At 63.7% G+C, this 26,386-nt stretch overlaps 4 protein-coding genes and 1 long non-coding RNA gene across 5 annotated transcripts in view; all 5 read right to left on the bottom strand.

Moving 5' to 3' along the window:
• The window catches only part of LOC119713046 (latent-transforming growth factor beta-binding protein 4-like), a gene marked incomplete at its 5' end in the record, with an annotated part of 49,039 nt that extends 44,289 nt beyond the window's left edge, over positions 1-4,750 (bottom strand). Inside the window, 2 exons of the mRNA XM_072029991.1 lie at positions 4,282-4,550; positions 4,608-4,750. Coding sequence (XP_071886092.1) covers positions 4,282-4,550; positions 4,608-4,750 — 412 coding nt within the window. The remainder of the gene's footprint in view (positions 1-4,281; positions 4,551-4,607) is intronic.
• Positions 4,751-10,579: 5,829 nt separating this feature from the next.
• On the bottom strand, positions 10,580-16,656 carry LOC140000196 (latent-transforming growth factor beta-binding protein 4-like; the record flags this gene model as incomplete). Its single annotated transcript, XM_072029990.1, has 7 exons — positions 16,008-16,656; positions 15,607-15,929; positions 14,821-14,886; positions 14,208-14,336; positions 12,886-13,035; positions 11,663-11,815; positions 10,580-10,959 (listed from the first exon to the last, which is right to left on the bottom strand). Coding segments are annotated over exons 1-7 (1,512 nt in total), but the record flags the coding sequence as incomplete, so codon positions are not given.
• On the bottom strand, positions 16,587-18,360 carry LOC140000195 (latent-transforming growth factor beta-binding protein 4-like; the record flags this gene model as incomplete). Its single annotated transcript, XM_072029989.1, has 5 exons — positions 16,587-16,645; positions 17,043-17,174; positions 17,259-17,381; positions 18,023-18,148; positions 18,231-18,360. Coding segments are annotated over 5 exons (570 nt in total), but the record flags the coding sequence as incomplete, so codon positions are not given.
• A 26-nt stretch (positions 18,361-18,386) lies between these two features.
• On the bottom strand, positions 18,387-19,973 carry LOC140000368 (uncharacterized). The gene is made up of 4 exons (XR_011805511.1): positions 19,888-19,973; positions 19,156-19,281; positions 18,952-19,077; positions 18,387-18,452 (listed from the first exon to the last, which is right to left on the bottom strand). It is a non-coding gene; the product is annotated as an uncharacterized lncRNA (long non-coding RNA).
• Positions 19,974-20,406: 433 nt separating this feature from the next.
• Positions 20,407-23,778, bottom strand: LOC140000194 (latent-transforming growth factor beta-binding protein 4-like). Its single transcript, XM_072029987.1, has 6 exons — positions 23,240-23,778; positions 23,020-23,142; positions 21,734-21,898; positions 21,358-21,504; positions 21,072-21,271; positions 20,407-20,412 (listed from the first exon to the last, which is right to left on the bottom strand). The coding sequence occupies exons 1-6, from the start codon at positions 23,742-23,744 to the stop codon at positions 20,407-20,409; spliced, it is 1,146 nt and encodes a 381-aa protein (XP_071886088.1). The 5' UTR covers positions 23,745-23,778.
• Between the last annotated feature and the right edge of the window lie 2,608 nt (positions 23,779-26,386).

Genomic DNA, 26,386 nt, shown 5'->3' with positions numbered 1-26,386 from the left:
GATCGGGGAGTGCTTGGTAAGGACCCAACTTGGTTTGCCCCAGCTGGGCAAACGCGCCCGGCCAGAGCCCGCTGCCTGCAGCCGCATCCTCGCTCCCTTCCTGCCAGCACAGAGCCCCAGGGGGCTCTTCTGCAGGCCCCTCTGCCCTCCCTGCCCCCAGGATGATGGAGGAGACCCTGGAGAGGGTGTGCAAGCCCCGTGACCCTGCGTTCTCTCTCTCTCCAGCTGCAGCAGGACAGAGGCAGAGTAGAAGAATACCTGCAGCAGAGCCAGCCCTACCTGAAGGCCACTCAGACCCTTTTGCGACTTGAGGCCGTCAGATTCATTGGTGAGCCCAGCCCCTGGGTCCCTCTTGGGGCAGCCTTTGGCAGCCCCAGGCACTGCCCTGTTGCCCCCAGAGCCCCCCGACTGGGCCCTTGCTCCAGGGTGCAGGAGGGGGCACAGCCTGGCTGGCCAGGCCAGGGGCTGCGCTGCTGGGAGCGTGCTGGGGAGCGGGGCTCTGATGGGGTCTCTGTGTCTAGGTCTTGCTGCGCGCTACTGCGAGGACCAGAGCGAGGAGAAGCTGGAGGAAATCCTCAGAGGTGAGTGAGGGCAGTGGGGGGTGTGCTAGGGCTGGGGGGACAGCGGCAGAGGCCCCCGTGCCTTGCCCTGCTCCAGGGAAATGCTTCGGGGCGGAGGAGCAATGCAGCCATAGGAACGAGGGAGAGGAGACGGGGTAGCCTGTGGTGTCAGGGAATGGCCTCCCAGCCTGGAGCTGGGCAGTGCCGCTGAAAGGGTTGAGTGTCCCTGAGGAAGAGTCAGGGGAAAGGGCAGTAAGGCTGACAGAAGGTGGGAGCCTGTTGTAGAGCACGCAACCAGGACGAAGAGGGAGATGAGACAGCCTACAAGCAGCTAGGAGCAGGGTCACGATTGCTAGCCCTTGCTCTCATGGGGAAGCACAATAGCGAGAGGAAAGAGTCCAGGAGATTCCTGGAGTGTGTGAATCCTCCCAAGGGATGGAGGCAGGTGGTGAGGGAACCAGCTTGTGAAGGTGCCCCACTTGACCTGTGGTGCGCAGGTGGGGAAGGACTGGTGGCTGCATTTGGGACATTGCTGAGCAGCAGCTTTCAACGGATTCCTTTGTCCCTCTTGCTCCTCCTGGCCTGGGGAAGAGTCGAGTGGGGCTGGCATGCTCTGCAGGGGATGCCTGGGGATCTCTGCAAGGAGTGGGTTTTCATCTCTGCTCTTCTTTCTTTTGCAGTCCTCCAGCCTTCAGAGAACGACCCGGAACCCATGGTCCGTTCCCTGGCAGTTCAAACCATCCTGATCCTGATGTCAAGGCATAAGGCAATGTCAGGACGGAGATTTCCACTGCTGTGGTGCTGCTGCTGCTAGCCCCGCAGCAGTCCTCAAAAGAGCAATATATATTTTAATAGAACTAGGTTGTTGTCTCGTTATTCCAGCAGCTCCTTCACAGTGACTCGGTGCCATGACGCTGAGCTAACTTGGAGGCCACCAAGGACCCTGAGAAGTTCCCTCTGTTGCCCTGAGAAGGCAACTTCCTTGTGAGGGGAACAGAGGGCCCTATTTGTTAGCCTGACCCTACCCGTAGGGAAGTCTGCTGCCTCCCTGGGGCTAGGGTCATGGACGTTGCCAGAAAGCTTCCCAACCTGGTTTTCCCCTCTGATTACTATCGTCTTTTGATAGTCCAGGCCGGCAGTGATACTACTGAAGATAGAAGCCTGAAGACTATCGAGCGGGACTTTAGGGGACTGGGACGGGTAGTGGATGGAGTGGGAGTTCAGGTGGTGTTTTTGTCCACCCCTACAGTGGCAGGGAGGGGTACAGAGAGGACTCACGACTCACTGGGATCCAGCAACTGCAACTCCTTCTTGCTGTCCTCTGTCAAACCTCTGTTCTCTACCACTAAGCTGTCCTCTGCTGGTCTCCTGTCCTCTGCCAGGCTGCTGTCCTCTACCGGGCTGCTGCCCTTTGACAGCAAGCTGTCCTCTGCTGGGCTTCTGTCCTCTGCCGGCAAAATGTCCTCTACCGGGGTGCTGTCCTCTGCCAGCAAGCTGTCCTCTGCTGGCCGGTTGCTGCCCTCAGAAGACCAGGTCTCCTGCCAGGCCAGCCTGGGCTGCCTGGGGGGCATGCCTCCCTCCTCATCAGATTCAGAAGGAGCCTCTGGAGTGGGAGAGTTCTCAAATAGAAAACGGAGGCTCCTTCGGGCAGGCGTGGGCTATGCTCGGGGACTCCTCGAAGGCCCAGTGCTCCTGCCCTGTCCGTCACTGCCGTGCACCGACGCTGAGGGTCCGAGCCACAGCTGCAGTCATATAAGGCGGACCCCTGGGGTGTCACCAAGGGAGGTCACCAAGGGTCCCATGTGACACGTGCCTGGGCTGGATGGGCCCCACCGGGCGCTGTAAGTTCGTGGGCGACACCAAGCTGGGCAAGGGGATCTGGACAGGCTGGATCAACGGGCCGCATCCAGCTGCGTGGCATTCAAGGCCAAATGCTGGGTTCCACACTTGGAATCATACAATATCCTGAGTTGGAAGGGGGCAGACCTGAAGGGATGAAAGACACGGTCTCCCGATGCCTCTTGAGCAGAAGGCCTTTATTGCCATTTTTCTCTGCTACATATACTTTCCCCGTAACCACATGCGCTGTCCACGCGCCCGAATCAGTCATACAATTCATTAGAGACCCTCAGCCACGCGCCTCAAGCCAGCCAGCAATTGACCACTGCGCAAAGCTCATCTTTAATGCTGTAGCCAAGTTAATTTATCTCCACCTTGTTCAAGTTTTTGTTACTAATGCCTAGTAAAAAAAGGGGCTTTAGGGCTTTGGGGCGACTACTTAAAGGATCAGGGGCACAGGTTGTGTTTGCCTCTGTCCTTCCGATAGGGGGGATCGATGCTGACTGTTGCAGGAAGCACGGCCGAAAGCACGACAGACACCAGTAGAGTCAGATCATGCTCCATTTTATTGCCCGAATAGCCTAACTTTTATAGAGAACTTAACAGGGGTGGACAGTGTTTCACACAAGGTTATTGGTCAAAAGCACTCAGACAAACAACTGCAAGAAAACAACCCCACTTGCAAGAAAACAACCTCCTTGTGATTAGCAGTCACATAGACCTTGTCCTTGAAGCCAGCTACTGGTAACAATATTTTTCTGAGTTCCTCAATTGGGCGATGTGGGAACACTGTCATGGGAACTTCTCATAGTTGCCCTGGTAGCTTGGTTTGCTCAGCTACAGCAAGCCATGGGATTTTTGCTGTTTCAAGAAATCCCTCAACAGCTGACAAGCAGACTCATCACATTAACACGTAGCTTCGGGACTGGTGCAACTGGTAGAACTTTGGGCTTGCTGATCATGGGAGGGTCTATGTGACACTGGCCTGCTACCACCAGATGAGATGCGCCTCCCTGTAGTGGTTTTACCTGGCAAGGTTTTGGTAGCACGGGGCCATAGGAGTGGCTTTTGTGAGAAGGATCTGGAAGCTGCCCCATGTTTGCTAAGGGCCCCTCTGCTGACCAGAGCTGAGCCAATAAGTCACAGAATCACAGAATCACAGAATTTCTAGGTTGGAAGAGACCTCAAGATCATCGAGTCCAACCTCTGACCTAACGCCAACAGTCCCCACTAAACCATATCCCTAAGCTCTACATCTAAACGTCTTTTAAAGACTTCCAGGGATGGTGACTCCACCACTTCCCTGGGCAGCCTGTTCCAGTGCCTAACAACCCTTTCGGTAAAGAAGTTCTTCCTAAGATCCAACCTAAAACTCCCCTGGCGCAACTTTAGCCCATTCCTCCTCATCCTGTCATCAGGCACGTGGGAGAACAGGCCAACCCCCACCTCACTACAGCCTCCTTTAAGGTATCTGTAGAGAGCGATAAGGTCGCCCCTGAGCCTCCTCTTCTCCAGGCTGAACAAGCCCAGCTCCCTCAGCCGCTCCTCGTAGGACTTGTTCTCCAGGCCCCTCACCAGCTTCGTCGCCCTTCTCTGGACCTGCTCAAGCACCTCCATGTCCTTCTTGTAGCGAGGGACCCAAAACTGAACACAGTACTCGAGGTGCGGCCTCACCAGAGCCGAGTACAGCCCCCCGTAGCCACCCATAGCCCCCCGTAGCCCCCAATAGCCCCCCATAGCACCCTAGAGCCCCCTATAGCCCCCCTAGCCCCATATAGCCCCCTGTAGCCCCCCGCAGCCCCCTATAGCCCCCCACAGCCCCCCGCCGCCCCCCCCCACCCCCCCCAATTCTCCCCCCACCCCCCCTTATCCCGCTCCTCACGTTCCGGTCCACGATGTCCCGGCCCTGGCTGGCCAAGCTGCTGCCGTAGGCGGCGGCCAGGCTGGACACGGGCTCGGCCAGGAAGGCGGCGGCGGGGGGGGGCAGGCGGGATGCGGAGGACGCCGGGGGGGCCGCCGGGGGGGCCCCGTAGGCCCGGGCCGGGCCGTGGGGGGGGGAGGGGGGGGCGGCCCCGCCGCTGGTGTCGTCGAAGAGCGGCCGCGGCTCCGCCATCCGCGGAGGGGCCGGGCCCGGGCCGCGGCGCTTGGGGGCTGCGGGGAGAGGAGAGGGGGGGTCGGGGGAGGGGGGGGGCGCCGGGGGGTCCGCACCGAGCCCCGCCGCCGCTCCCGGGGGCTCCATGGCGCTTCCGCTTCCGGTCACGTGAGGAGCGCGGGAGGAAGCTGTTGGCGGAGCGGCGGGGCGGGGCCGGAAGTGGCGGTTGCCATGGGGACGGGCGCGCGGGGCCGTGACGTCAGCAAGGGTGTGATGTCAGCAAGGCCACCGTGCCACCAAGGTGATGACGTCACCAAGGCCACCACGTCACCAAAGCCATGATGGCAACCAAAGCCATGACGTCACCAAGGCCACCATGTCCCCAGGGCCACCACGTCCCCATAGCCCCCATGGCCCCATAGCCCCCACGGCCCCATATCCACCATGTCCCCAGCGCCATCTTATCCCCAAGGCCACCACGTCCCCAAGGCCGCACGGTGGCCGTGGTGGCCCTAGGGCTGTCCCTGAGGTGTCGTGGCCATTTCCTGGCCACGGCGGCCATCTTGTCCCCAAGGCCACCACGTCCCCAGGGCTACCACTTCCCCAAGACCACCATGTCCCCAGATCCACCACATCCCTGTTGCCACCACATCTCCGTGGCCACCACGTCCCCAAGGCCACACGGTGGCCGTGGTGGCCCTAGGGCTGTCCCTGAGGTGTCGTGGCCATTTCCTGGCCACAGCGGCCATCTTGTCCCCAAGGCCACCATGTCCCCATGGCCACCACATCCCCATGGCCACCATGTCTCCGTGGCCACCATGTCCCCAGGATGACCATGTCCCCATATCCACCATGTCCCCATGGCCACCACGTCCCCAAGGCCACACGGTGGCCCAGGGGGGGCTGCTGCTGCTGGGCACCCTGGGGCTCTGGGTGCTGGAGGGGGGGGCGCGGACCCTCGGGACCCCCCCCGGGACCCTCAACGCCTCCGGGACCCCGCGGTGGGACCTGGCCTCCGCCTTCTTCTTCTCCACCACCCTGCTCACCACTGTGGGTAAGGAGCCCCCCCGCCCCCAAATCGGGACCCCCCCTCCGAATTGGGACCCTCCTAAAGAACCCCATGGGCACCAGGACCCCCCCAAGGGCATTGAGACCCCCGGGACCCCCATGAACCCCAGGACCCCCATGAGCACCAATTCCCCCAGGACGCCTCTGAGCACCAGGCCCCCCCGGGACCCCCCCAAGAACACCGGGACCCCCATGAACACCAGGACCCCCGTGGGCACCAGGACCCTCCATGGCCCCCCATAGGCACCGAGCCCCCTGAGAACCTCAGGACCCCCATGGGTTTTGGGACCCCCTTTAGCACTGGGACCCCCAGGCCCCCCCCCAGCCCCACCAGGACCCCCCCAGCCCACAGAGCCCCCCAGTTCGCCCAGGACCCCCATCACCACCAAGCCCCCAACCTCCCCCCACCACCCCCAGGGGTCCCCCCTCCCCTTTCACTTACCGGGGGGGGTCCCCCCCCTAAATTTCCCCCCCCCCCCCAGGCTACGGCCCCGTGGCCCCCCTGTCCCCGGGGGGCAAAGCCTTCTGCTTGGCCTACGCGGCGCTGGGCGTCCCCTTCACGGTGTTGACGTTGGCGGTGGTGGCCCGGTGGCTTTCGGTGCCGGTCACCCGGTGGCCCCGGCACTACCTGAGGACGCGGTGGGGTTGGAGCCCCCGGGGGGCCGCCGGGCTCCATTTGGGGCTGCTGGCGGGGGCGGTGGCGGGGGGCTTCGTGCTGCTGCCTGCCGCCGCCCTGTGGGCCCTGGGGGGCTCCGGGAGCTTCTTGGACGCCGTCTTCTTCTGCGGCATGGCCGTCACCACCGTGGGGCTGGGGGACGCGGCGGGGGCACCGGAGGGGCAGCCCCCGCGCCACCTCTACCGGGTGGCCTTGGCCGGTGAGCGGGGGCGGGGGGTTAGGGGGGGGTGTTGGGGTGGGGGGCGTTGGGGTTTGGGGATCTGGGGTTGGGGTTATGTGGGGGTTGGGGCTATGTGGTTGGGGTCTTCTTGGTGGGGGGGGTCTTCATTGGGGTGGGGTCTTTATGGTGGTGGGGTCTTCATGGTTGGGGTCTTCATGGTTGGTGTCTCCATGGTTGGGGTTTAGGTGGTTGGGGTCCTCATGGTTGGGGTCTTCATGGTGGTTGGATCTTCGTGGTTGGGGGTCTTCATGGTTGGGTTCTCCATGGTGGTTGGGGTCTTCATGGTTGGGGTCTTTATCGTTGGGGTCTTCATGGTTGGGGTCTTCATGGTTGGGGTCTCCATGGTTGGGGTTTAGATGGTTGGGGTCTTCATGGTTGGGGTCTTCATGGTTGGGGTCTTCATGGTTGGGGTCTCCATGGTTGGGGTTTAGATGGTTGGGGTCTTCATGGTTGGGATCTTCGTGGTTGGGGTCTTCGTGGTTGGGGTCTCCATTGGGGTGGTGTCTTTATGGTGGTTGGGTCTCCATGGTTGGGGTCTCCATGGTGGTTGGGTCTCCACTGGGGCGCGGTCTCCATTGGGGTGGGGCCTTCATGGTTGGGGTCTTCGTGGTTGGGGTCTTCGTGGTTGGGGGACTTCATGGTTGGGGTCTCTATGGTGGTTGGGTTCTCCATGGTTGGGGTCTCCGTGGTTGGGGTCTAGATGGTTGGGGTCTTCATGGTTGGGGTCTTTATGGTTGGGGTCTTCATGGTTGGGGTCTTCATGGTTGGGGTCTCCATGGTTGGGGTTTAGATGGTTGGGGTCTTCATGGTTGGGATCTTCGTGGTTGGGGTCTTCGTGGTTGGGGTCTCCATTGGGGTGGTGTCTTTATGGTGGTTGGGTCTCCATGGTTGGGGTCTCCATGGTGGTTGGGTCTCCACTGGGGCGCGGTCTCCATTGGGGTGGGGTCTTCATGGTTGGGGTCTTCGTGGTTGGGGTCTTCGTGGTTGGGGGACTTCATGGTTGGGGTCTCTATGGTGGTTGGGTTCTCCATGGTTGGGGTGTCCGTGGTTGGGGTCTCCATTGGGGTGGGGTCTTTCTGGTGGTGTCTTTATGGTGGTTGGGGTCTTCATGGTTGGGGTCTCCATGGTGGTTGGGTCTCCATTGGGGTGGGGTCTTCATGGTGGCGGGGTCTTCATGGATGGGGTCACCATGGCGGATTGGGTCTTCATTGGGGGGGGGTCTCCATGGGGATCTCTCCATGGGGTGGGGGTCTCCACGGGGGGGTGGGGGTCTCTGACCGCTGTGTCCCCCCCCCCCAGCCTACCTGCTGCTGGGGGTGACGGCGGCGCTGCTGCTGCTGGCGGCCTTCCAGCAGCTGCTGGAGCTGCACGGGGTCAGCGCCGCGCTGCGCCCCCCCCCGGACCCCCCCGAGGAGGACGGGGGGCTGCTGGACGAGGGGGGGCAATAAACGGGGGGCTCGAAGCGCGACGGGCTCGCTGTGGTCACTGGGGGGGGTTGGGGGTCCCAGATGCATGGGGGGGGGGGTCCCAGACACATGGGGGGGGTCCCAGACACATGGGGGGGGGTCCCAGGTCCAATAGGGGGGTTCCCGGTCCCATTGAAGGGTCACAGACCCATGGGGGGGGGGGGGGGGGTCACAGCACCATTGGGGTGGGGATCCTGATCCCATTGGGGGGGGTCCCCAAACCCATGGAGGGGTCCCAGACACATGGGGGGCTCCCAGTCCCATTGGGGGGGGCAGACACATTGAGGGGGGGAGCAGATACATGGGGGGGGTCTCAGTCCCACTGGGGGGGGTCCCAAACCCATAGAGGGGTCCCAGTCCCAAGTAGAGGGGTCCAGACTCATGAGGGGGGGGTCCCATTTGGGGTCCCAGTCCCTGTGACACCACAGCCCCCCCCCCACCCGACCCTATTAGGATGAAAGAACTCCCCCCCCCCCAGCTCATTTTATAGAAAACCTTTATTCTGTAAAAATTGGGGGGGAAGTGAGGGGGGGCTCACATGGACGGGGGGGGAGGGAGCGGGGGGCCGGGCACCCCCATGGGCACCCCCAGGAGCCCCCCCCCCACCTCACCCCACAGCGGGCGGGGGGGGGATGCCGGACGGTGCCCCCCAGTGTCTCTCCATCCCCCCCCCCCCAGCTCCGATATATACAGACAATAAATACAGGGCCCCCCCCCCCGGGATGGGGAGGGGGGGGCTCAGGCCGGGGGGCGCGCGGGGACGCAGCGGGGGGGTCCCTGCGCCGGGACAGAGCCGGGGGGGCAGAGGCAGCGGAAGGAGCCGGGGGTGTTGAGGCAGCGCCCCCCCCGGCACAGGGCGGCCTCCGAGCACTCGTCGAGGTCTGCGGGGAAAAGGGGGGGGTCAGGGGAGGTCGGGGAGGGGGATTAAGGGGGGTTGGGGGGGATTTGGGGTGGGATTGGGGTGGGATTGGGGGGTTTTGGGGGGATTGGGGGAGATTGGGATTGGGGGGGATTGGGGTGGGATTGAGGGGGATTGGGATGGGATTGGGATGGGATTGGGGTGGGATTGGGGTGGGGTGGAATTGGGATTGTGTGGGTTTTGGGGTGGGATTGAGGGGGATGGGGATGGGATTGGGGTGGGATTTGGGGGGGATTGGGATTGTGGGGGATTGGGATGGGATTGGGGTGGGATTGGGGGGGATTTGGGGGGGGATTGGGGTAGGATTGGGGAGGATTTGGGGGGGATTTGAGGGGGGATTGGGGTGGGATTGGGGTTGGATTGGGATTGGGTAGGATTTGGGGTGGGATTGGGGTTGGGATTGGATTTGGGGTTAGACTGGGGTGGGGAGGGGTTGCGGATGGGATTGGGGTGAGATTTGGGATGGCATTGGGGTGGGATTAGGATGGGTTTGTGTTGGGATGGGAAGGGATTTGGGGTGGGACTGAGATTGGTTGGGATTTGGGGCGGGATTGGGATTTAGTTGGGATTTGGGGTGGGATTGGGATTGGATTTGGGGTCGGACTGGGGTGGGAAGGGGTTGCAGATGGGATTGGGGGGGGTGGGGATGGGATTGGGGTGGGATTGGGATTGGGGGTATGGAATGGGCATGGGATCGGGATTTGGGGTAGGATTGGGGTAGGATTGGGGTAGGATTTGGGGTTGGATTAGGGTGGGATTGGGGGTTGGATTAAAGTGGGATTGGGGATGGGATGGGGTGGGATTTGGGCTGGGACTGGGGTTTGGGATGGGATGGGATTGGGATGGGAACAGGCTGGGATTATGCCGGGATCAGGCCGGAATCAGGCCGGAATCAGGCCGGGATTAGGCCAGGATTAGGCTGGGATCAGGCCGGGATCAGGCTGGGATTAGGCCTGGATTATGCCAGATTAGGCCGGGACTAGGCCGGGATTATGAAGGAATTAGGACGGGATCAGGCCGGGATTATTCCGGGATTAGGCCGGGATTAGGCCGGATTAGGCCGGGATTATGCCGGGACTAGGCCGGATTAGGCCGGGATTAGGCCGGATTAGGCCGGGATTATGCCGGGACTAGGCCGGATTAGGCCGGGATTAGGCCGGATTAGGCCGGATTAGGATGGGATTAGGCCGGATTAGGCCGTATTATGCCGGGATTATGCCGGGACTAGGCCGGATTAGGCCGGATTAGGCCGGGATTATGCCGGGATTATGCCGGGATCAGGCCGGGATTATGCCGGGACTAGGCCGGATTAGGCCGGATTAGGCCGGGACTAGGCCGGACTAGGCCGTATTATGCCGGGATTATGCCGGGACTAGGCCGGATTAGGCCGGATTAGGCCGGGATTATGCCGGAATCAGGCCGGGATTATGCCGGGACTAGGCCGGGACTAGGCCGGATTAGGCCGGATTAGGCCGGATTAGGCCGGGATTAGGCCGTGTCTCACCCACGCAGGCCACGCGTGCCGCGTCCAGCCGGTAGCCGGGGTCGCAGGCGCAGGTGAAGCCCTGGGGCACCCGCACGCAGTGCCCATGCTCGCAGCCGCTCAGCACCCCGCACAGCTCCGGCGGCAGCGCCTCGTCCCGGGGGTCTGCGGGGGGGGGTCCCCGTCAGCCCCCTCCCCATAAAAAAAACAAAATCCCCCCCCAAAACCCCTCAATCCCCCCCCCCCCCCCCAAACTCACCGTCCTTGCTGGCAGCCGCTCGGCCACACCGTGGGGCTGGAAGAGCCACGGGGGGGGGTCCTGGGGGGCGCTGGGGGGGCTGCGGGGCCGGGAGGAGCGGGGGGGGCCCCGGCGGGACCCCTCGAAATCCTCCAAGTCCTCGTAGCAGGGGGGGGCGGCGTAAAGGGCGTCCCCGCGGGGGTCGTAGCCCCCCCCCAGCCCATAGGGGTCGTAGTCGGCGCGCAGCCCCGGGGGGGGCAGGCGGGGGCCCGGACCCCCAAAGGGGAGGGGGCCGTAGGGCAGCCCGTAGTGGGGGGGGTATTCGGGGCCGTATTCGTAGGGGGGGCCCAGCCCCGGGCCGGGGGGGCGCAGGACGTTGCAGAGGAACTCGAAGTCATCTGGGGGGGGGGGGGGGGGGGGAGAAAAAAAAATGGGGGGGGGGGCAGGTTGTGGGGTGGGGTCCTAAAAATTGGGGATGCTAAGGGGGGGGGTGTAAAGAGGTGGGGGGGGCACTGTTATATGGGGGGTGCCCAAGGGGTCTCCATTGGGGGGGGGCGTTGTGGGGTGGTGGGAGGGTTTCCCATTATTGGGGGGGGCAAAGGGGTCCCTGTTATGGGGGGGGTCCAAGGGGTCCCAATCATGGGGGGGGTGTCTAAGGGGGACCCACTCTGGGGGGTGCCCATGGGGTCCCCATTATGGGGGTCTGGGGGGGGTCCCTATTGCTGGGGTAGGAGGGGGGCAGGGTGGGGGTCCCCCTGTGTGGGGTCTTGGGGACATGGGGACATGGGGACATGGGTATAGGGGATGGGGGGGTCGTGGGCATGGGAGGGGGCATGGGGACGTGGGCATGGGGGGGGGGACAGGGACATGGGGGGACATGGGGACACAGGGATGTGAGGCTATAGGGCCTTAGGGACATGGGGACAAGGGGACAAGGGGCCGTAGGGGACACGGGTGCATGGCAACATGAGGCTATGGGGCCACGTGGCTGTGGGGTCATAGGGACGTGGGGACATGGGGACACGGGGACATGGGGACGTAGGGGACACGGGGACATGGGGATGTGGGGACACGGGGCCATCGGGGACACGGCGGTGGCACCTGAGTGTCGCGCGGGGCACAGGGCGCAGTCCATGCCCCAGGCCTCGCCGTAGAGGCAGCAGCACTCGGTGTAGGTCGCCTGCCGGTCCAGCCGCGGGCGCCCGCACACCAGGTCGGGGCCGACCTCCTGCCAGCACACGGCCGGGTCCTCCTCTGGGGACGGGGGGACACGGGGACACGGTGACGGGGGGCGTGGGGAGGCGGGGAGGCGGCGGGGGATATGGGGACATGGGGATGTGGGGCGTGGGGCATGGGGATATGGGACACAGGGACATGGGGACATGGTAATGTGGGGACAGGGGACATGGGGACATGGGGACAGGGGGACGTGGAGACATGGGGAGGTGGCGTGGGACGTGGGGAGGCAACGGGGGACATGGGGACACAGGGACATGGGGACATGGAGACACGGGGACATGGGGACGTGGGACATGGGGACATGGGGATGTGAGATGCGGGGACGTGGGACATGGGGAGGTGACGTGGGATGTGGGGAGACAACAGGGGACACTGGGATAAAGGGACGTGGGACATGGGGACGTGGGGTATGGGGACACAGGGACACAGGGATACAGGGACATGGGGACATGGGACATGGGGATATGGTGACGGGGGGTGTGGGGACACGGAGAGGCAGCGTGAGACGTGGGGAGGCAACGGGGGACGTGGGGATATGGGACACAGGGACATGTGGACACAGTGACATGGGGACATGGGGACACGGGGACGTGGGGATATGGGGACACGGGGACACGAGGACATGGGGACACGGGGACATGGGGACATGGGGACACGGGGACATGGGGACACAGTGAGGTGGGGACATGGGGAGGTGATGTGGGATGTGGGGAGACAATGGGGGACACTGGGATGAAGGGATGTGGGACATGGGGACATGGGGACACGGGGATATGGTGACGTGGGACAGGGGGATGTGGGACAAGGGGAGGCGACGTGGGACATGGGGACACGGGGACACGGGGATTTGGGGACATGGGGGATACAGCGCCATGGGGGTATGGGGACACAGGACGTGGGGACACGGTGACGTGGGACATCAGGATGTGGGACATGGGGACACGGGGGGGGCATCAGGGGACAGTGCCGGGACACGGGGATGGGGGGCCACGGGGACATAGGGCAGGGATATGGGGACACGTGGGGACAGGGCGACACGGGGGGGGTGACGGTGACACGGGGGGGGTGACAGGGGGTGGCCTCACCCATGGCGCGGGTGTCGTTGGTGACGCAGCGGCGCTGGGAGCCGTCCAGCACCAGGGGGGGGGCGCAGGAGCAGAAGTAGGAGCCCACCGTGTTGACGCAGCGGCCCCCGATGCACGGCTCCGCGTCCTCGTCCTGGCACTCGTCGTTATCTGGGGGGGGGGCGGTGGTGGTCGGCAAGGGGGTGGGGGGCACGGGGGGGGGGGCTGGAAGGGGGCTCGGGGGGCTGGAAGGGTGCTCGGGGGGCTGAGGGCAGGGTGCTTGGGGTGCGAGTAGGGTGCTCGGGGTGCAGACAGGGTGCAGGCAGGGTGCTGAGGGTGCAGGGAGGGTGCACTCAGGGCACAAGTTGGGTGCTCAGGGTGCAGGTATTGTGCAGGGAGGGTGCACTCAGAGCACAATTAGGGTGCTCAGGGTGCAGGTAGGGCACGCTCAGGGTGCTCAGGGTGCTGGCTGGGTGCTGGAAGGGTGTGGGCAGGGTGCTCTCAGGGTGTGAGCTGGGTGCAGGCAGGGTGCTCAGGGTGCAGTCAGGGTGCAAGTAGGGTGCTCAGGGTGCAGGTAGAGCGCACTCAGGGCACAAGTTGGGTGCTCAGGGTGCAAAGAGGGTGCTCAGGGTGCAGGTAGGGTGCTGGCAGGGCACAAGTTGGGTGCTCAGGGTGCAGCCAGGGTGCTCAGGGTGCAAAGAGGGTGCTCAGGGTGCAGCCAGGGTGCTCTTAGGGTGCTTTCTGGGTACAGGTTGTGTGCTCAGGGTGCAGGTAGGGAGCTCAGCGTGCTGGCTGGGTGCTCAGGGTGCTCTCAGGGTGCAAGTAGGGTGCAGGCAGGGTGCAAGTAGGGCGCACTCAGGGCACAATTAGGGTGCTCAGGGTGCAGGTAGGGCGCACTCAGGGTGCAGTCAGGGCACAAGTCGGGTGCTCAGGGTGCAAAGAGGGTGCTCAGGGTGCACTCAGGGCACAATTAGGGTGCTCGGGGTGCTCAGGGTGCAGGCAGGGTGCACCCAGGGCACAATTAGGGTGCTGAGGTCAGGGTGCTGGGGGTGCTGGGGGTGCTGGGGGTGCTGGCAGGGTGCTCAGGGTGCTGAGCGCAGGGTGCTCAAGGTGCGAGTAGGGTGCTCGGGGTGCACAGGGTGCTCTTAGGGTGCAGTCAGGGTGCAAGTAGGGTGCTCTCAGGGTGCAGGCAGGGTGCTCAGGGTGCTCAGGATGCAAGTAGGGTGCTCAGGGTGCAGGCAGGGTGCACCCAGGGCACAAGTAGGGTGCTGGGGGTGCTGAGGTCAGGGTGCTGGGGGTGCTGGGGGGGTGCTGGGGGGGTGCTGGGGGTGCTGGGTGCTCACCCACGCACTGCAGGTGCTCCTGCTCGTAGTAGTAGCCGCTGGGGCAGTAGCAGCTGAAGCCGGGGGCGGCGTTGATGCAGACCCCCCCCCGGCACAGCTGCGGCGCGAACACCCGGCACTCGTCCACATCTGGGGGGTAAGGGGGTAAGGGGGGGGGCGACGTCAGGGGGAGGGTCCTCGGAATTGGGGGGGGCACCCCCGAAACGGGGGAGCCCCTATATAGGAGGGGAACCCCAAAATAGGGGGGGTATTGCCCCAAAATAGGCGGGATGCACCCAAAAGGGGAGGGGCGTAACCCCACAAAATAGGGGGGGCATCCCCAAATTGAGGGGGCACCCTGAAAAATGGGGACATCCCCAAAATGGGAGGGGTGAGTCCCCCAAATGGGGGCCATTCCCAAATTAGGGGGGGTGAGTCCCCAAAACGGGGGGCATCCCATAAATGGGGGAGCCCCAAAACAGGGGTGGCATCCCCAAAATGGGGGGGCATCCCCAACATTGGGGAACCGCTAAATACAGGGGGGAGCCCCTGAGTAGGGGGGGGAGTCCCTAAACGGAGGGAACCCCCAAATGGGGGGGCCCCATCGCTGTGCCCCCCCCGCGGCCGCACTGACCTGCTGCTGAGCCCTGGGGCCCCGTGGTCTGGCCGGTCCCGTGGGGGCAGAGGGCTCGGTGCTCGGCTTGGGGGGGGGGACAGAGGTGTCACCCCCCCTGCACCTTGGCACCATCCTGACCCCATCCCCAGCCCATCCCTGTCCCCATCCACACCTCGATCCCAATCCCATCCCATCCCAGTCCTAATCCCTGGCAATACCCACCCCAATCCCAATCCCTTTACAATCCCATCCCCATCCCCATCCCAAATCCCATCACCACCCCAAACCCATCCCAATCCCTTCCCACCCCAGTCCCAGTCCCATCCTCATCCCATCGCCATCCCATCCCCATTCCATCCCAGTCCCAATCCCAATCTATCTCAATCCCATCACCAACCCCATCCCAATTCCATCTCCACCCCCCCAATCCTATCCCAATCCCATCCCAATCCTAATCCTATCTCCATCCCAATCCCATCCCATCCCAGTCCCAATTGCAACTCCAATCCCATCGCCATCCCATCCCATCCCAAATCGCATCCCATCCCACTCCACTCCAATCCCAATCCCATCCCATCCCATCCCAGTCCTATCCCCATCCCTTCCCATCCCAGTCCCAATCCCCATCCCCATCCCCATCCCCATCCCCATCCCCATCCCCGTCCCCATCCCCATCCCCATCCCCATCCCCGTCCCCATCCCCAATCCCAATCCCCATCCCCAATCCCACTCCCACCCCAATCCCTTCCCACCCCACGCCATCCCCAATCCCCTCCCCCCCCCATAGCGTCCCCATGTCCCCACCGGTTCCAGGCGTGGGGCACGGCCTCGGGGGGGGGCAGCGGACCCCCCAGGCGCCCCCCACGCTGCAGCAGCACTGCTGCCGGCTGACGTTGGGCGCCAGCACCCCGCAGGCGGGGCTGAAGCACGCCGCCAAGCCCGGGGGGGCTTCCACGGCTCCGGGGGGGGCCGGAGGAGTGGGGTCGCTGGGGGGGGTCCCCCGCACGTCCCCGTCACCGGATCGAACTCGTGCCCCCCGTCGGGGCAGAGGCAGAGGAAGGAGCCGTCCACGTTCTCGCAGCGCGCCGCCCCGCACACCCCCGGCAGCGTCGCGCACTCGTCCACATCTGGGGGGGAAACACGAAGGGGGGGGGCTCAGTGTCACTCTGGGTGTCCCCCCCCTGCTGTCCCCGCTGTCCCCGTACCCTGGCAGTGGTGGCCGTGCCAGGCGGCCTCGTAGCCCTGGTGGCAGGCGCACTGGAAGGAGCCGGGGAGGTTGTGGCAGGCGGCGTGGGGGCCGCAGCGGGACCCCCCCTCGGCGCACTCGTCCTCGTCTGCAAGCGGGGAGGTGACGTTTTTTTGGGGGGAGGGGGCGGTGGGGACATTGGGGGGGGGAGCGTGGAGCCGTCCCCCAAAAGCTCAGCCCCATGGGGGGGTCCCCACTGTCCCCCGATGGTCCCTGCTCTCCGTCTCCATCCTGACCCCATGGAGAAGCCCCCCTGCACCTCGACCCCATTGGCTTGTCCCCAGTGGCCCCATTGGCTTGTCCCCAATGTCCCCCATCGTTTTGTCCCCATTATCTCCCGTGGTGTTGTCCCTGATGTCCCCTGCTGCCCATCCCCATCCTGACCCCATAGAGAAGTCCCCCTGCACCTCGACCCCATTGGCTTGTCCCCAGCATCCCCGTTGTTTTTTCCATGTCCCCCATAGCTTTGTCCCTATTGTGCCCCATTGGCTTGTCCCTGATGTCCCCCATGCCATGGCCCCTGCTGTCCGTCCCCCTCCTAACCCCATGGAGAAATCCCCCTGCCCCTAAACCCCATAGTGGTGTCCCCGCTGTCCCCTAGGGCAGGGTCCCCTCAGCCTCTCCGTACCCCCATCCCCATCCCCGAGCCCCAGTCCCTGTCCCCATGGCCCCATCCCCGTCCCCATGGCCCCATCCCCATCCCAATCCCACCCCAATCCCATCCCCTCCCATCCCCATCCCAATCCCAGTCCCTAAACCCATCCACTATTGGTCTCTATCTCCATCCCCAACCCCAACCCCAACCCCAACCCCAACCCCAACCCCAACCCCAATCCCAATCCCAATCCCAATCGCAATCCCAACCCCAACCCCAACCCCAACCCCAATCCCAATCCCAATCCCAATCCCAATCCCAATCCCAATCCCAACCCCAACCCCAACCCCAACCCCAATCCCAATCCCAATCCCAATCCCAATCCCAATCCCCGCTCACCCTCACACCCCCCGCCGTCCCGGGGCCGGTAGCCGTGCTGGCAGGCGGGCACGCAGCGGTAGGATCCGGGCAAGTTCTCGCAGCGCTCAGCCCCACACAACTCGGCCCCGTGCTCCTGGCACTCGTCCACATCTGCGGGGACAGGGCCACCCTCGCCGCCAGCCCCAGGGTGGGGGGCACCCAAAATCCCCCCCCCCCAACCCCCCAGCCCCTCACCGTGGCACTGGGCCCGCTCGGCGTCGGTGCGGAAGCCGGCGGGGCAGTGGCACTCGAAGGCGCCGTCGGTGTTGGCGCAGCGGCCGCCCCGGCACACGTCCCCGCGCTGGCACTCGTCCACGTCTGGGGGGGGACACGGGGTGAGGACGGGGGGGACATGGGCACGGGGTGGACGTGGGTACAGGGGGGGGACACGGGGGCAGGGGGGATACGGGGAAAGAGGGGGACACAAGGGGCTGGTGGCACCCCGTGGTACCCGGATGCGTGGGTGGGTGGTGGAGGGGTGGGGTGGGATGGGATGGGACTGGGGTGGGATTGGGATTGGGATGGAAATGGGGATGGGGTGGAAAAGGGATGGGATGGGATTGGGGTGGGATTGGGGTGGAAAAAGGGTAGGATGGGGATGGGATTGGGGTGGGATGGGGATGGGATTGGGATGGGGATGGGGACTGGGGTGGGAATGGGGATGGGATGGAGACAGAGATGGGATGGGGGTTGGGATTGGGGTGGGATGGGATGGGGACAGGGAGAGACATTGGGATGGGATAGGATGGGGATGGGATTGGGATGGGGATAGGATTGGGATTGGATGGGGACATGGATAGGCACGGGGATGGGACTGAGTAGATTAACTGGGACTAAAAAACCGCAACTGGAATAGAAACCACAATGAGAATGGGGACTGCAATGGGACCGGGATGGGTATGGGGACGGGGACAGGGACAGGGACAGGGACAGGGACCGGGACCATGCCGGGCTCTGACCAACGCATGCGGTGCCCTCGGGGGTGCTGGCATAGCCCTGGGCGCAGAGGCAGCTGTAGGAGCCCTCGGTGTTGAGGCACTCGCCGTGGGGGAAGCAGAAGTCGCCCTCCAGGCACTCGTTGACATCTGTGGGCAGATGGGGGCCGTGGGGGGGCCGTCGGGTGTGGGGGGGACACGGCACCATCCCCACGCCGCCCCCACCACTCACCCGCGCATGGCGCGCCGCCGGCACCCACCCGGTATCCGCGCCGGCACTGGCAGTGGAAGGAGCCCTCGGTGTTACTGCAGCGGCCGTGGGGACCGCAGGGCGAGCCCGTGGCGCACTCGTCCACGTCTAGGGGGTGGCACAATTAAGGGTTGGCCCCCCCCTCGGGCGTGTTGGCGCACTCCTGGCCGGGGCAGGCCAGGTGGTTCTCGCACTCGTCGATGTCTGCGCGGCACGGAGAGGGGGCGGCGGTGGTGGCACCGCGGGGAGGGCGTGGGTGGTGGCACCACGGACGGGGACACCACGGATGGGGACACCACAGATGGGGACACCACGTATTGGGAGGTTATGGATGGGTTCACCATGGATGGGGACTCCATGGATGGGGGCACCACGCATGGGGACACCACGCATGGGGACACCACGTATTGGGAGGTTATGGATGGGTTCACCATGGATGTTTAACCCCGTGGCTGGCAACACTATGGCATGGTGACCCCATGGCTGCTGACCCCATAGATGTTGAGTTCTTGGATGGTGGCGTTATGGCACGGTGACCCCATGGATGGTGACCCCATGAACGATGACCCCATGGGTGTTGAACACGCAGATGGTGTCCCCATACCCTTGGTGTCCCCATACCCTTGGTGTCCCCACACCCCGGTGTCCCCACACCCAGTGTCCCCACAGCCCGGTGTCCCCACACCCCGGTGTCCCCGCTCACCCTGGCACTGTCCCGTGGGCGTGCTGGCCTGGTAGCCGGCCGGGCAGACGCAGCGGTAGCCACCGGGCAAGTTCTCGCAGCGGCTCTGGGCGCAGGGCGAGGGGCTCTGGGCGCATTCATCCACATCTACGGGGACACGGCCACCTCAGCCCCATCCCCGTTGTCCCCATTGTCCCCCTCTGTCCCCCCCCCGTCCCTGCTGACCTTGGCAGTCGGTGCCGCCGGGGCCGGGCCGGTAGCCGGGGCCGCAGACGCAGCGGAAGCTCCCCACCGTGTTCTCGCAGCGGCCGGGGGCGCAGGGCCGGGGGCTGCGCCGGCACTCGTCCACGTCTGGGCAGGCGGGAGGACGGACGGCAATGGGGACAGACGGACGGACAGGAGTGGGGACGGATGGAGAGGTGGGTGGGAGGGAAGGGGGAGAGGGGAGTGGGGAGGTGGGTGCGTGGGGAAATGGGGGCAGGGGGAAATGGGGGCACGGGGAGGTGGGGGCATGGAGAGATGGGTGGGTGCGTGGGGAAACGGGTGCATGGGGAAATGGGGGCAGGGGGAAATTGGGGCTTGGAGAGGTGGGTGCACGGGGAGGTGGGTGCACAAGGAAGTGGATAGATGGGGAAATGGGTGCACGGAGAAATGGGTGGGTACATGAGGAGGTGGGTGCATGGGGAAATAGGTGGGTGCATGGGGAGGTGGGCGCATGGGGAAATGGGTGCAGAAGGAAATGGGTGCGTGAGGAAATGGGTGCATGAGGAAATGGGTGGCTGCACGGGGAAATAGGTGCACGGGGAAACGGGTGAGTGCATGGGGAGGTGGGTGCATGGGGAAACAGGTGCACAGGGAGGTGGGTGCACAGGGAAATGGGCGCACGGGGAAATGAGTGCAGGGGGAGGTGGGTGCACGGGGACATGGGTGCCCAGGGAGGGGCCGGGCGCCGCTCACCGATGCAGTGGGTGCCCTGGGTGCTGAGCCAGAAGCCGGGGTGGCACAGGCAGGTGTAGCCGCCCTGGCGCGGGACGCAGCGCCCGCGGCCGCAGATCCGCGGGTTCCGCTCGCACACGCTGCCGGCGGCTGCAAGCGGGCACACGTGAGTAACACATGTGTGTGCAAACGGGCAGGCGTGCAGCTGTGCACACCTGTGCAAACATGCACGCATGCACACTGTGCACGTGTGCGCAATCAAGCATGCATGCAACTGTGGACATGTGTGCAAATAGGCATACAGGACACATGCACACGTGTAGGCGTGTGTAAGTAGGCATTGTGCACACGTGTGTAAGCAGGCATGCATGTAGCCGTGCACACGTGTGCAAATAGTCATGCATGCAAACCGTGCACACGTGCACAATATATTTAGCTGTGCATGCATGAGATGCACACGTGCTACTGCAGCTGCATGCAGCTGGGCAAGCCTGCAATGGTGTGCACACGTGTAACACGCACGTGTGTAACTGTGCACGCCTATAACTGTGCACAAACGAGACTGAATAAATGCAAATTGCACACGTAACTGCTTGCACATGTAACTGAGCACACGTGCACATGCAACTGCACACATGCAGCCATGCAAGCATGCAACCATGCACAAGTGCACAGCCACATGCACACACGTGTGACCTTGCACGCCTGTGCTGAGATGTGTATGTGCAACGGCGCAGAGCGTAACCACACGTGCAAAAAATAAAATAAAATGCACGCACACAGCTGCACACAGTGCAACCCTGCGCACATCTGCAACCATGCATGCGTGCAACGGTGCACACACGTGTGCAGCCGTGCACAAGTGCCCCAGCCCTACCTGGTGCCGGACCCTCCGGGCCGGGTGGCGTGGGGAGGGGTCCCAGCAGCCCCAGGGTGGGTCGAGGCACGATGACAACCTCGGGGGCTGGTGGTGGCACCTCGGGGATGCGCGGTGGCACCTCGGGGACGCGTTGTGGCACCTCAGGGACGTCTGGTGGCACCTCGGGGACATCTGGTGGCACCTCGGGGACACGTTGTGGCGCCTCAGGGACCCGCTGTGGAACCTTGGGGACATGTGGCACCTCAGGGACATGCGGTGGTGCCTCAGGGGCACGTGGTGGCACATCAGGGACATGTGGTGACACCTCGGGGACACGTGGTGGTACCTCGGGGATGCGTTGTGGCACCTCGGGGACACGTGGTGACACATCGGGGACCCGTGGTGGCACCTCGGGGACACGCGGTGGCACGTGTGGGACGCGTGGTGGCACCTCGGGGACGCGTTGTGGCACCTTGGGGACCCGCGGTGGCACCTCGGGGACAGGCGGTGACCTGCTGGGGGGCGGCCGACCGGGGCGCCAGCGAGCTGTGGGGCAGAGCAATGGGGTGAGGGGGGGTCCTGGCAGCCGGGGGGGGTGGGGGGGGACAAAGCGGGGGGGACAAGGGGCTCACGGGCGGCGGTCCCAGCTGGGGAGGGGACACGGGGACGCCCCAGGGGGACACGGGGCAGGTCCTGGCCCAGGTAGCGGGTGTTGTAGTGCAGGTCGGAGGCCGAGTAGTGGTAGCCGGGGCCGGCGGGGCAGATCTCCTTGAACCCCTCTGCAATTGAAGGGGGGGGAGGGGGTGTCAAAATGGACCCCCCCCCAAAAAAAATTACCCCCCTCCCCCAAAAAAAACCCCCCTCCAAAGGGTGAGCCCGTGGCTTTGGGTGCAAATCCCATGAAACGGAGGCTCCCCAAAGGGTTTTTGTTTTTTTTTGGGGGGGTCCGCCCTAAAGGGTTTTTTTGGGGGGATCCCAAGGGGTTGGGGGGGTCCCGGGGGGGCTCACCGGAGCCGAAGGGGGGGCAGCGCTGGCACGCCGGCCCCCAGGCCTTGCCCACGCGGCTGCAGCAGCAGATCTGGCGGGTGATGTTGCGCAGGGTGGGCAGCGCGCAGCGCCCCTCCCGCAGCACCCGGTAACACGGCCCCCGCGCCTCCGAGATCACCTGGTGGGCTGGGGGGGGGGGGGCGGGGGGGTGGTACCGGTCACCCTAATCCCAATCCCAATCCCAATCCCAGTCCTAGTCCTGGTCCTAACCCCAATCCCAATCCCAACCCCAATTCCAATCCCAACCCCAATTCCAATCCCAATCCCAGTCCTAGTCCTGGTCCTAACCCCAATCCCAATCCCAACCCCAATTCCAATCCCAACCCCAAAACCCCAATCCCAATCCCAATCCCAATCCCAATCCCAGTCCTAGTCCTGGTCCTAACCCCAATCCCATTTCATCCTGTTCCCATCCCAATCCCACCTCATCCTACTCCATCCCCATCCCACCCCAATCCTTTCCCCTTCCTCTTCCCTTCCCTATCCCCTCCCAATCCCAATCCCAATCCCAATCCCAATCCCAATCCCTATTCCATTTCAGACCACCCCCATCCCCATCCCATCCCCATCCCCTCCCAATCCCAACTCCAACTCCAATCCCAACCCCTACTCCCTCCTCACCCCATCCCCATCCACATCCCAACCACAATCCCAATCCCAACCCTAATCCCAATTCCAACCCCAATCCCAATCCCTACCACAATTCCAGGCCTTGCCCCGACCTCAACCCCAACCCCAATTCCAATTCCAATCCCAATCCCAGCCCCAGCCCCAGCCCCTGCCCCAACCCCAATCCCAATCCCAATCCCAATCCCAATCCCAACCCCAATCCCAATCCCAATCCCAATCCCAATCCCAACCCCAACCTCACCCCCAATCCCAACCCCAACCCCAGCCCCAACCCCAATCCCAATCCCAATCCCAACCCCACCCATAATCCCAACCCCAACCTCATCCCCAATCCCACCCCCAACCCCAACCCCACCCCCAACCCCAACCCCAATCTCAACCCCAACCCCAACCTCACCCCCAATCCCAATCCCAATCCCACCCCCAATCCCATCCCGATCCCAACCCCAATCCCAATCCCAACCCCAACCCCAATCCCAGCCCCAACCCCAACCCCAACCCCAATCCCAATCCCAATCCCAATCCCAATCCCAATCCCAATCCCAACCCCAACCCCACCCATAATCCCAACCCCAACCCCACCCCCAACCCCACCCCCAATCCCATCCCGATCCCACAGATGCAGCTGCTCCGGGACGAGTCCAGGATGAAGCCCTCGTGGCAGAGGCAGGCGAAGCTGCCCCGGGTGTTGGTGCAGAGCCCGTTCTTGCAGAACCCCCCCTCCTGGCACTCATCCACATCTGGGGGGGGACGCACACACACAGGGTGGGGGTCAGCACCCCAAAACCCCCCCCATCCCCTTTTAACCCCCCCAAAAATAAATCTCCCCAAACTCACCCACGCAGGAGCCGTTGGCGCGGCGGAAACCTTTGGGGCAGGGGTGCTGCCCCACGGCGGGGGGGTTTGCTGCAAATGGAGGGGGGGGAGGGGGGGACAAAGTGAGCCCCCCCCCCACACCGCAGAACCCCCCCCAACCCCATAACCCCAAAAAAAACCCCGCTGCCTTACGGGGGTCGGCGTCGCAGGGCTGGCACTCGTGCACCCCCCAGGCCACGCCGGCCCCCCGGCAGCAGACGTCCTGGGTGCGCAGACCGGGCAGGGGCGAGCTGCACTGCACGGGGCGGGGGGGTCGGGGGGCGCCGGGACCCCCCCCGTGTCCCCATGTCCCCCCCCACGTCCCCATGTCCCCACCTGGATCCCCAGGTCCCCCTCCGTGTCCCCACCACGTCCCCAGCCCCACATCCTCGGCCACCTCCCCGTGCTCACGGTGCCATCCCCATGTCCCCACCCCAATGTCCCCATCCCCATGTCCCCATCCCCATCCCAATGTCCCCATCCCCATGTCCCCATCCCCACCCCAATGTCCCCATCCCCATCCCAATGTCCCCACCCCAATGTCCCCATCCCCATGTCCCCATCCCCACCCCAATGTCCCCATCCCATCCCAATGTCCCCACCCCAATGTCCCCATCCCCATGTCCCCATCCCCACCCCAATGTCCCCATCCCCATGTCCCCATCCCCACCCCAATGTCCCCATCCCATCCCAATGTCCCCACCCCAATGTCCCCACCCCAATGTCCCCATCCCCACCCCAATGTCCCCATCCCCATGTCCCCATCCCAATGTCCCCATCCCTGTCCCCATGTCCCCATCCCCGCCCCCAAGTCCCCATCCCCATCCCCATGTCCCCCATCTCCCCAGGCACAACTTGTGGCCATTTCCTCAAGTCCTATCATTAGTTATCTGAGAAAAGAGGCTGACCCCCTCCTCATCACAACCTCCCTTCAGGAAGTTGTAGAGTACAATGAGGTCTCCCCTGAGCCTCCACTTCCGCAGACCAACCACCCCCAGCTCCCTCAGCCGCTCCTCACAGGACTTGTGCCCCAGGCCCTTCCCCAGCTTTGTAGCCCTGCTCTGGGCACACTCCAGGGCCTCGATGTCCTTCTGGTACTGAGGGGCCCAAAGCTGAGCACAGCACCTGAGGGGCGGCCTCACCATGTAATACACAATAAATGTTTGTTCATTGTCTTTTGTATTATAAAAACAAGGAGTTCCGTTTGAGGAGCAGGAGTTGCAAAAGCTCCCTGCTGAAGTAAGGAGCTGGATAATACTTGGCTAGACACTATGAAAATTCTTTTGCTTAATGTAACAAAAAAGAGAACCCCCTCCCCTTCTCTCCTTCTGCATCTCAGTTGCCTCTTTCGTTCAAAGACCCTGCTGCAAAGCTCATGTAACCATCTCCTGATAAGTTGTTAAACTAGTGTATCAACATCTTGCCTTCCTGTCTCATGCTGGGCCAACATGACCAACTAAAAAAAGAAGTTGAACCACAACGCCGAGGAAGACTACGGCCTTCATCTTCACGACCACCAGAGGGACAGAGACGACCCCCTAGCAACAGTGCACACAGTCGCAGAATATACCAGGATGTGCTGCGTAATCCCGGAATTACCAAGATATAAAAAGGGACCCTGGGGGGGGTGAGGTGCGTGCCGTTGGTGGAGCCGAGACTCCGTTGCCGCCCAGCGCTGTTTTGCTTGCTGTTGCTTACTCAATAACTTCCTTTCTATTATTAATGCAATGCTCTCTGAAAATTAATTAAGGGGGCAACTTATAACACTGGGGAGCTCTGCTTGGGCATGGCTGGTGCGGCTGGTGGCGAAAGTGGGGTGGCTGGCGGGCAGCCTGCGATGGCAACCGATTGCGTTGCCCTTCACGGGCACCAGGCCTTGCAGCTGCCCCTGAGCAGCTCCTCTGGGAAGGATCCAGCGCTGAAGCATCTCACAGTGCTGGGAGCTCCCTTCACATCAGCCACGCTAATGCTGAAATTCCTCCTGTCCTCCTCCCTGCCAGGCGTCCAGCCAGGTGCAGGAGCACTCCATCTGCCTCTTCCAAGCCGTGACGGAGGCTGTGCTGCGGCAAAGGACGAAGAAAATGAAGAGGACAGTGCACAGGAGCCTTCTCCCACTCTACTTTCATATGAGAGACCAGAGTGAGAGCGTAGCAAAGGTACAGATCTCAGAGCTGAGCAGTTATGTGGGCAAGGGTGTGCTGATGCCACAGGGTTGCTCTGGGGGATCTCTGGCCGGCAGCATGAGCTGCCTCCGATGGTGGCTGTCCCGTGGCCTTGCCTTGGCCACTGAACCCAGTGCACGCTGCCCCCCACCACAGCCTCCCATAACGCGCTGGGAAAGGCTCGCAGCCCTGCCAAGAGGAGGGGACAGAGGGTCTCCTTCCCAAGGCTGTGCTGCTACCTCCCAACCTCTGCTGCTCCGCAGGCCTCTGGGGAAGCTCTCGCCGTGGCTGCAGAGTTTCTGCGATGCAAGGAGCTCAAGCGCTTGGCCCAGACAGAACAGGCGTGGAGGATTGGAGAGTTCTTGGTAAGGACCCACATTGGTTTGCCCCAGCTGGGCAAACGTGCCCGGCCAGAGCCCGCTGCCTGCAGCCGCATCCTCGCTCCCTTCCTGCCAGCACAGAGCCCCAGGGGGCTCTTCTGCAGGCCCCTCTGCCCTCCCTGCCCCCAGGATGATGGAGGAGACCCTGGAGAGGGTGTGCAAGCCCCGTGACCCTGCGTTCTCTCTCTCTCCAGCTGCAGCAGGACAGAGGCAGAGTAGAAGAATACCTGCAGCAGAGCCAGCCCTACCTGCAGGACACTCAGACCAACTTGCGACTTGAGGCCGTCAGATTCATTGGTGAGCCCAGCCCCTGGGTCCCTCTTGGGGCAGCCTTTGGCAGCCCCAGGCACTGCCCTGTTGCCCCCAGAGCCCCCCGACTGGGCCCTTGCTCCAGGGTGCAGGAGGGGGCACAGCCTGGCTGGCCAGGCCAGGGGCTGCGCTGCTGGGAGCGTGCTGGGGAGCGGGGCTCTGATGGGGTCTCTGTGTCTAGGTCTTGCTGCGCGCTACTGCGAGGACCAGAGCGAGGAGAAGCTGAATGAAATCCTCAGCGGTGAGTGAGGGCAGTGGGGGGTGTGCTGGGGCTGGGG

This window comes from Anas platyrhynchos, chromosome 33 (genome assembly GCF_047663525.1).
Source record: "Anas platyrhynchos isolate ZD024472 breed Pekin duck chromosome 33, IASCAAS_PekinDuck_T2T, whole genome shotgun sequence".
NCBI lineage: Eukaryota > Metazoa > Chordata > Aves > Anseriformes > Anatidae > Anas > Anas platyrhynchos.
Note: the sequence above shows the minus strand (reverse complement) of the source record. Positions and strands in the feature narration are given on the sequence as shown.

Excerpts from the sequence above, each read along its gene's own strand:
- LOC140000194 (XM_072029987.1), bottom strand. The coding sequence starts at position 23,744 with ATGGGGATGGGGACATTGGGATGGGGATGGGGACATGGGGATGGGGAC. Across the intron at positions 23,143-23,239 it reads CGCCAACGGCTCCTGCGTGG|ATGTGGATGAGTGCCAGGAG; the intron begins GTGAGTTTGGGG and ends GTCCCCCCCCAG. Across the intron at positions 21,899-23,019 it reads GTCCCGGAGCAGCTGCATCT|CCCACCAGGTGATCTCGGAG; the intron begins GTGGGATCGGGA and ends CCCCCCCCCCAG.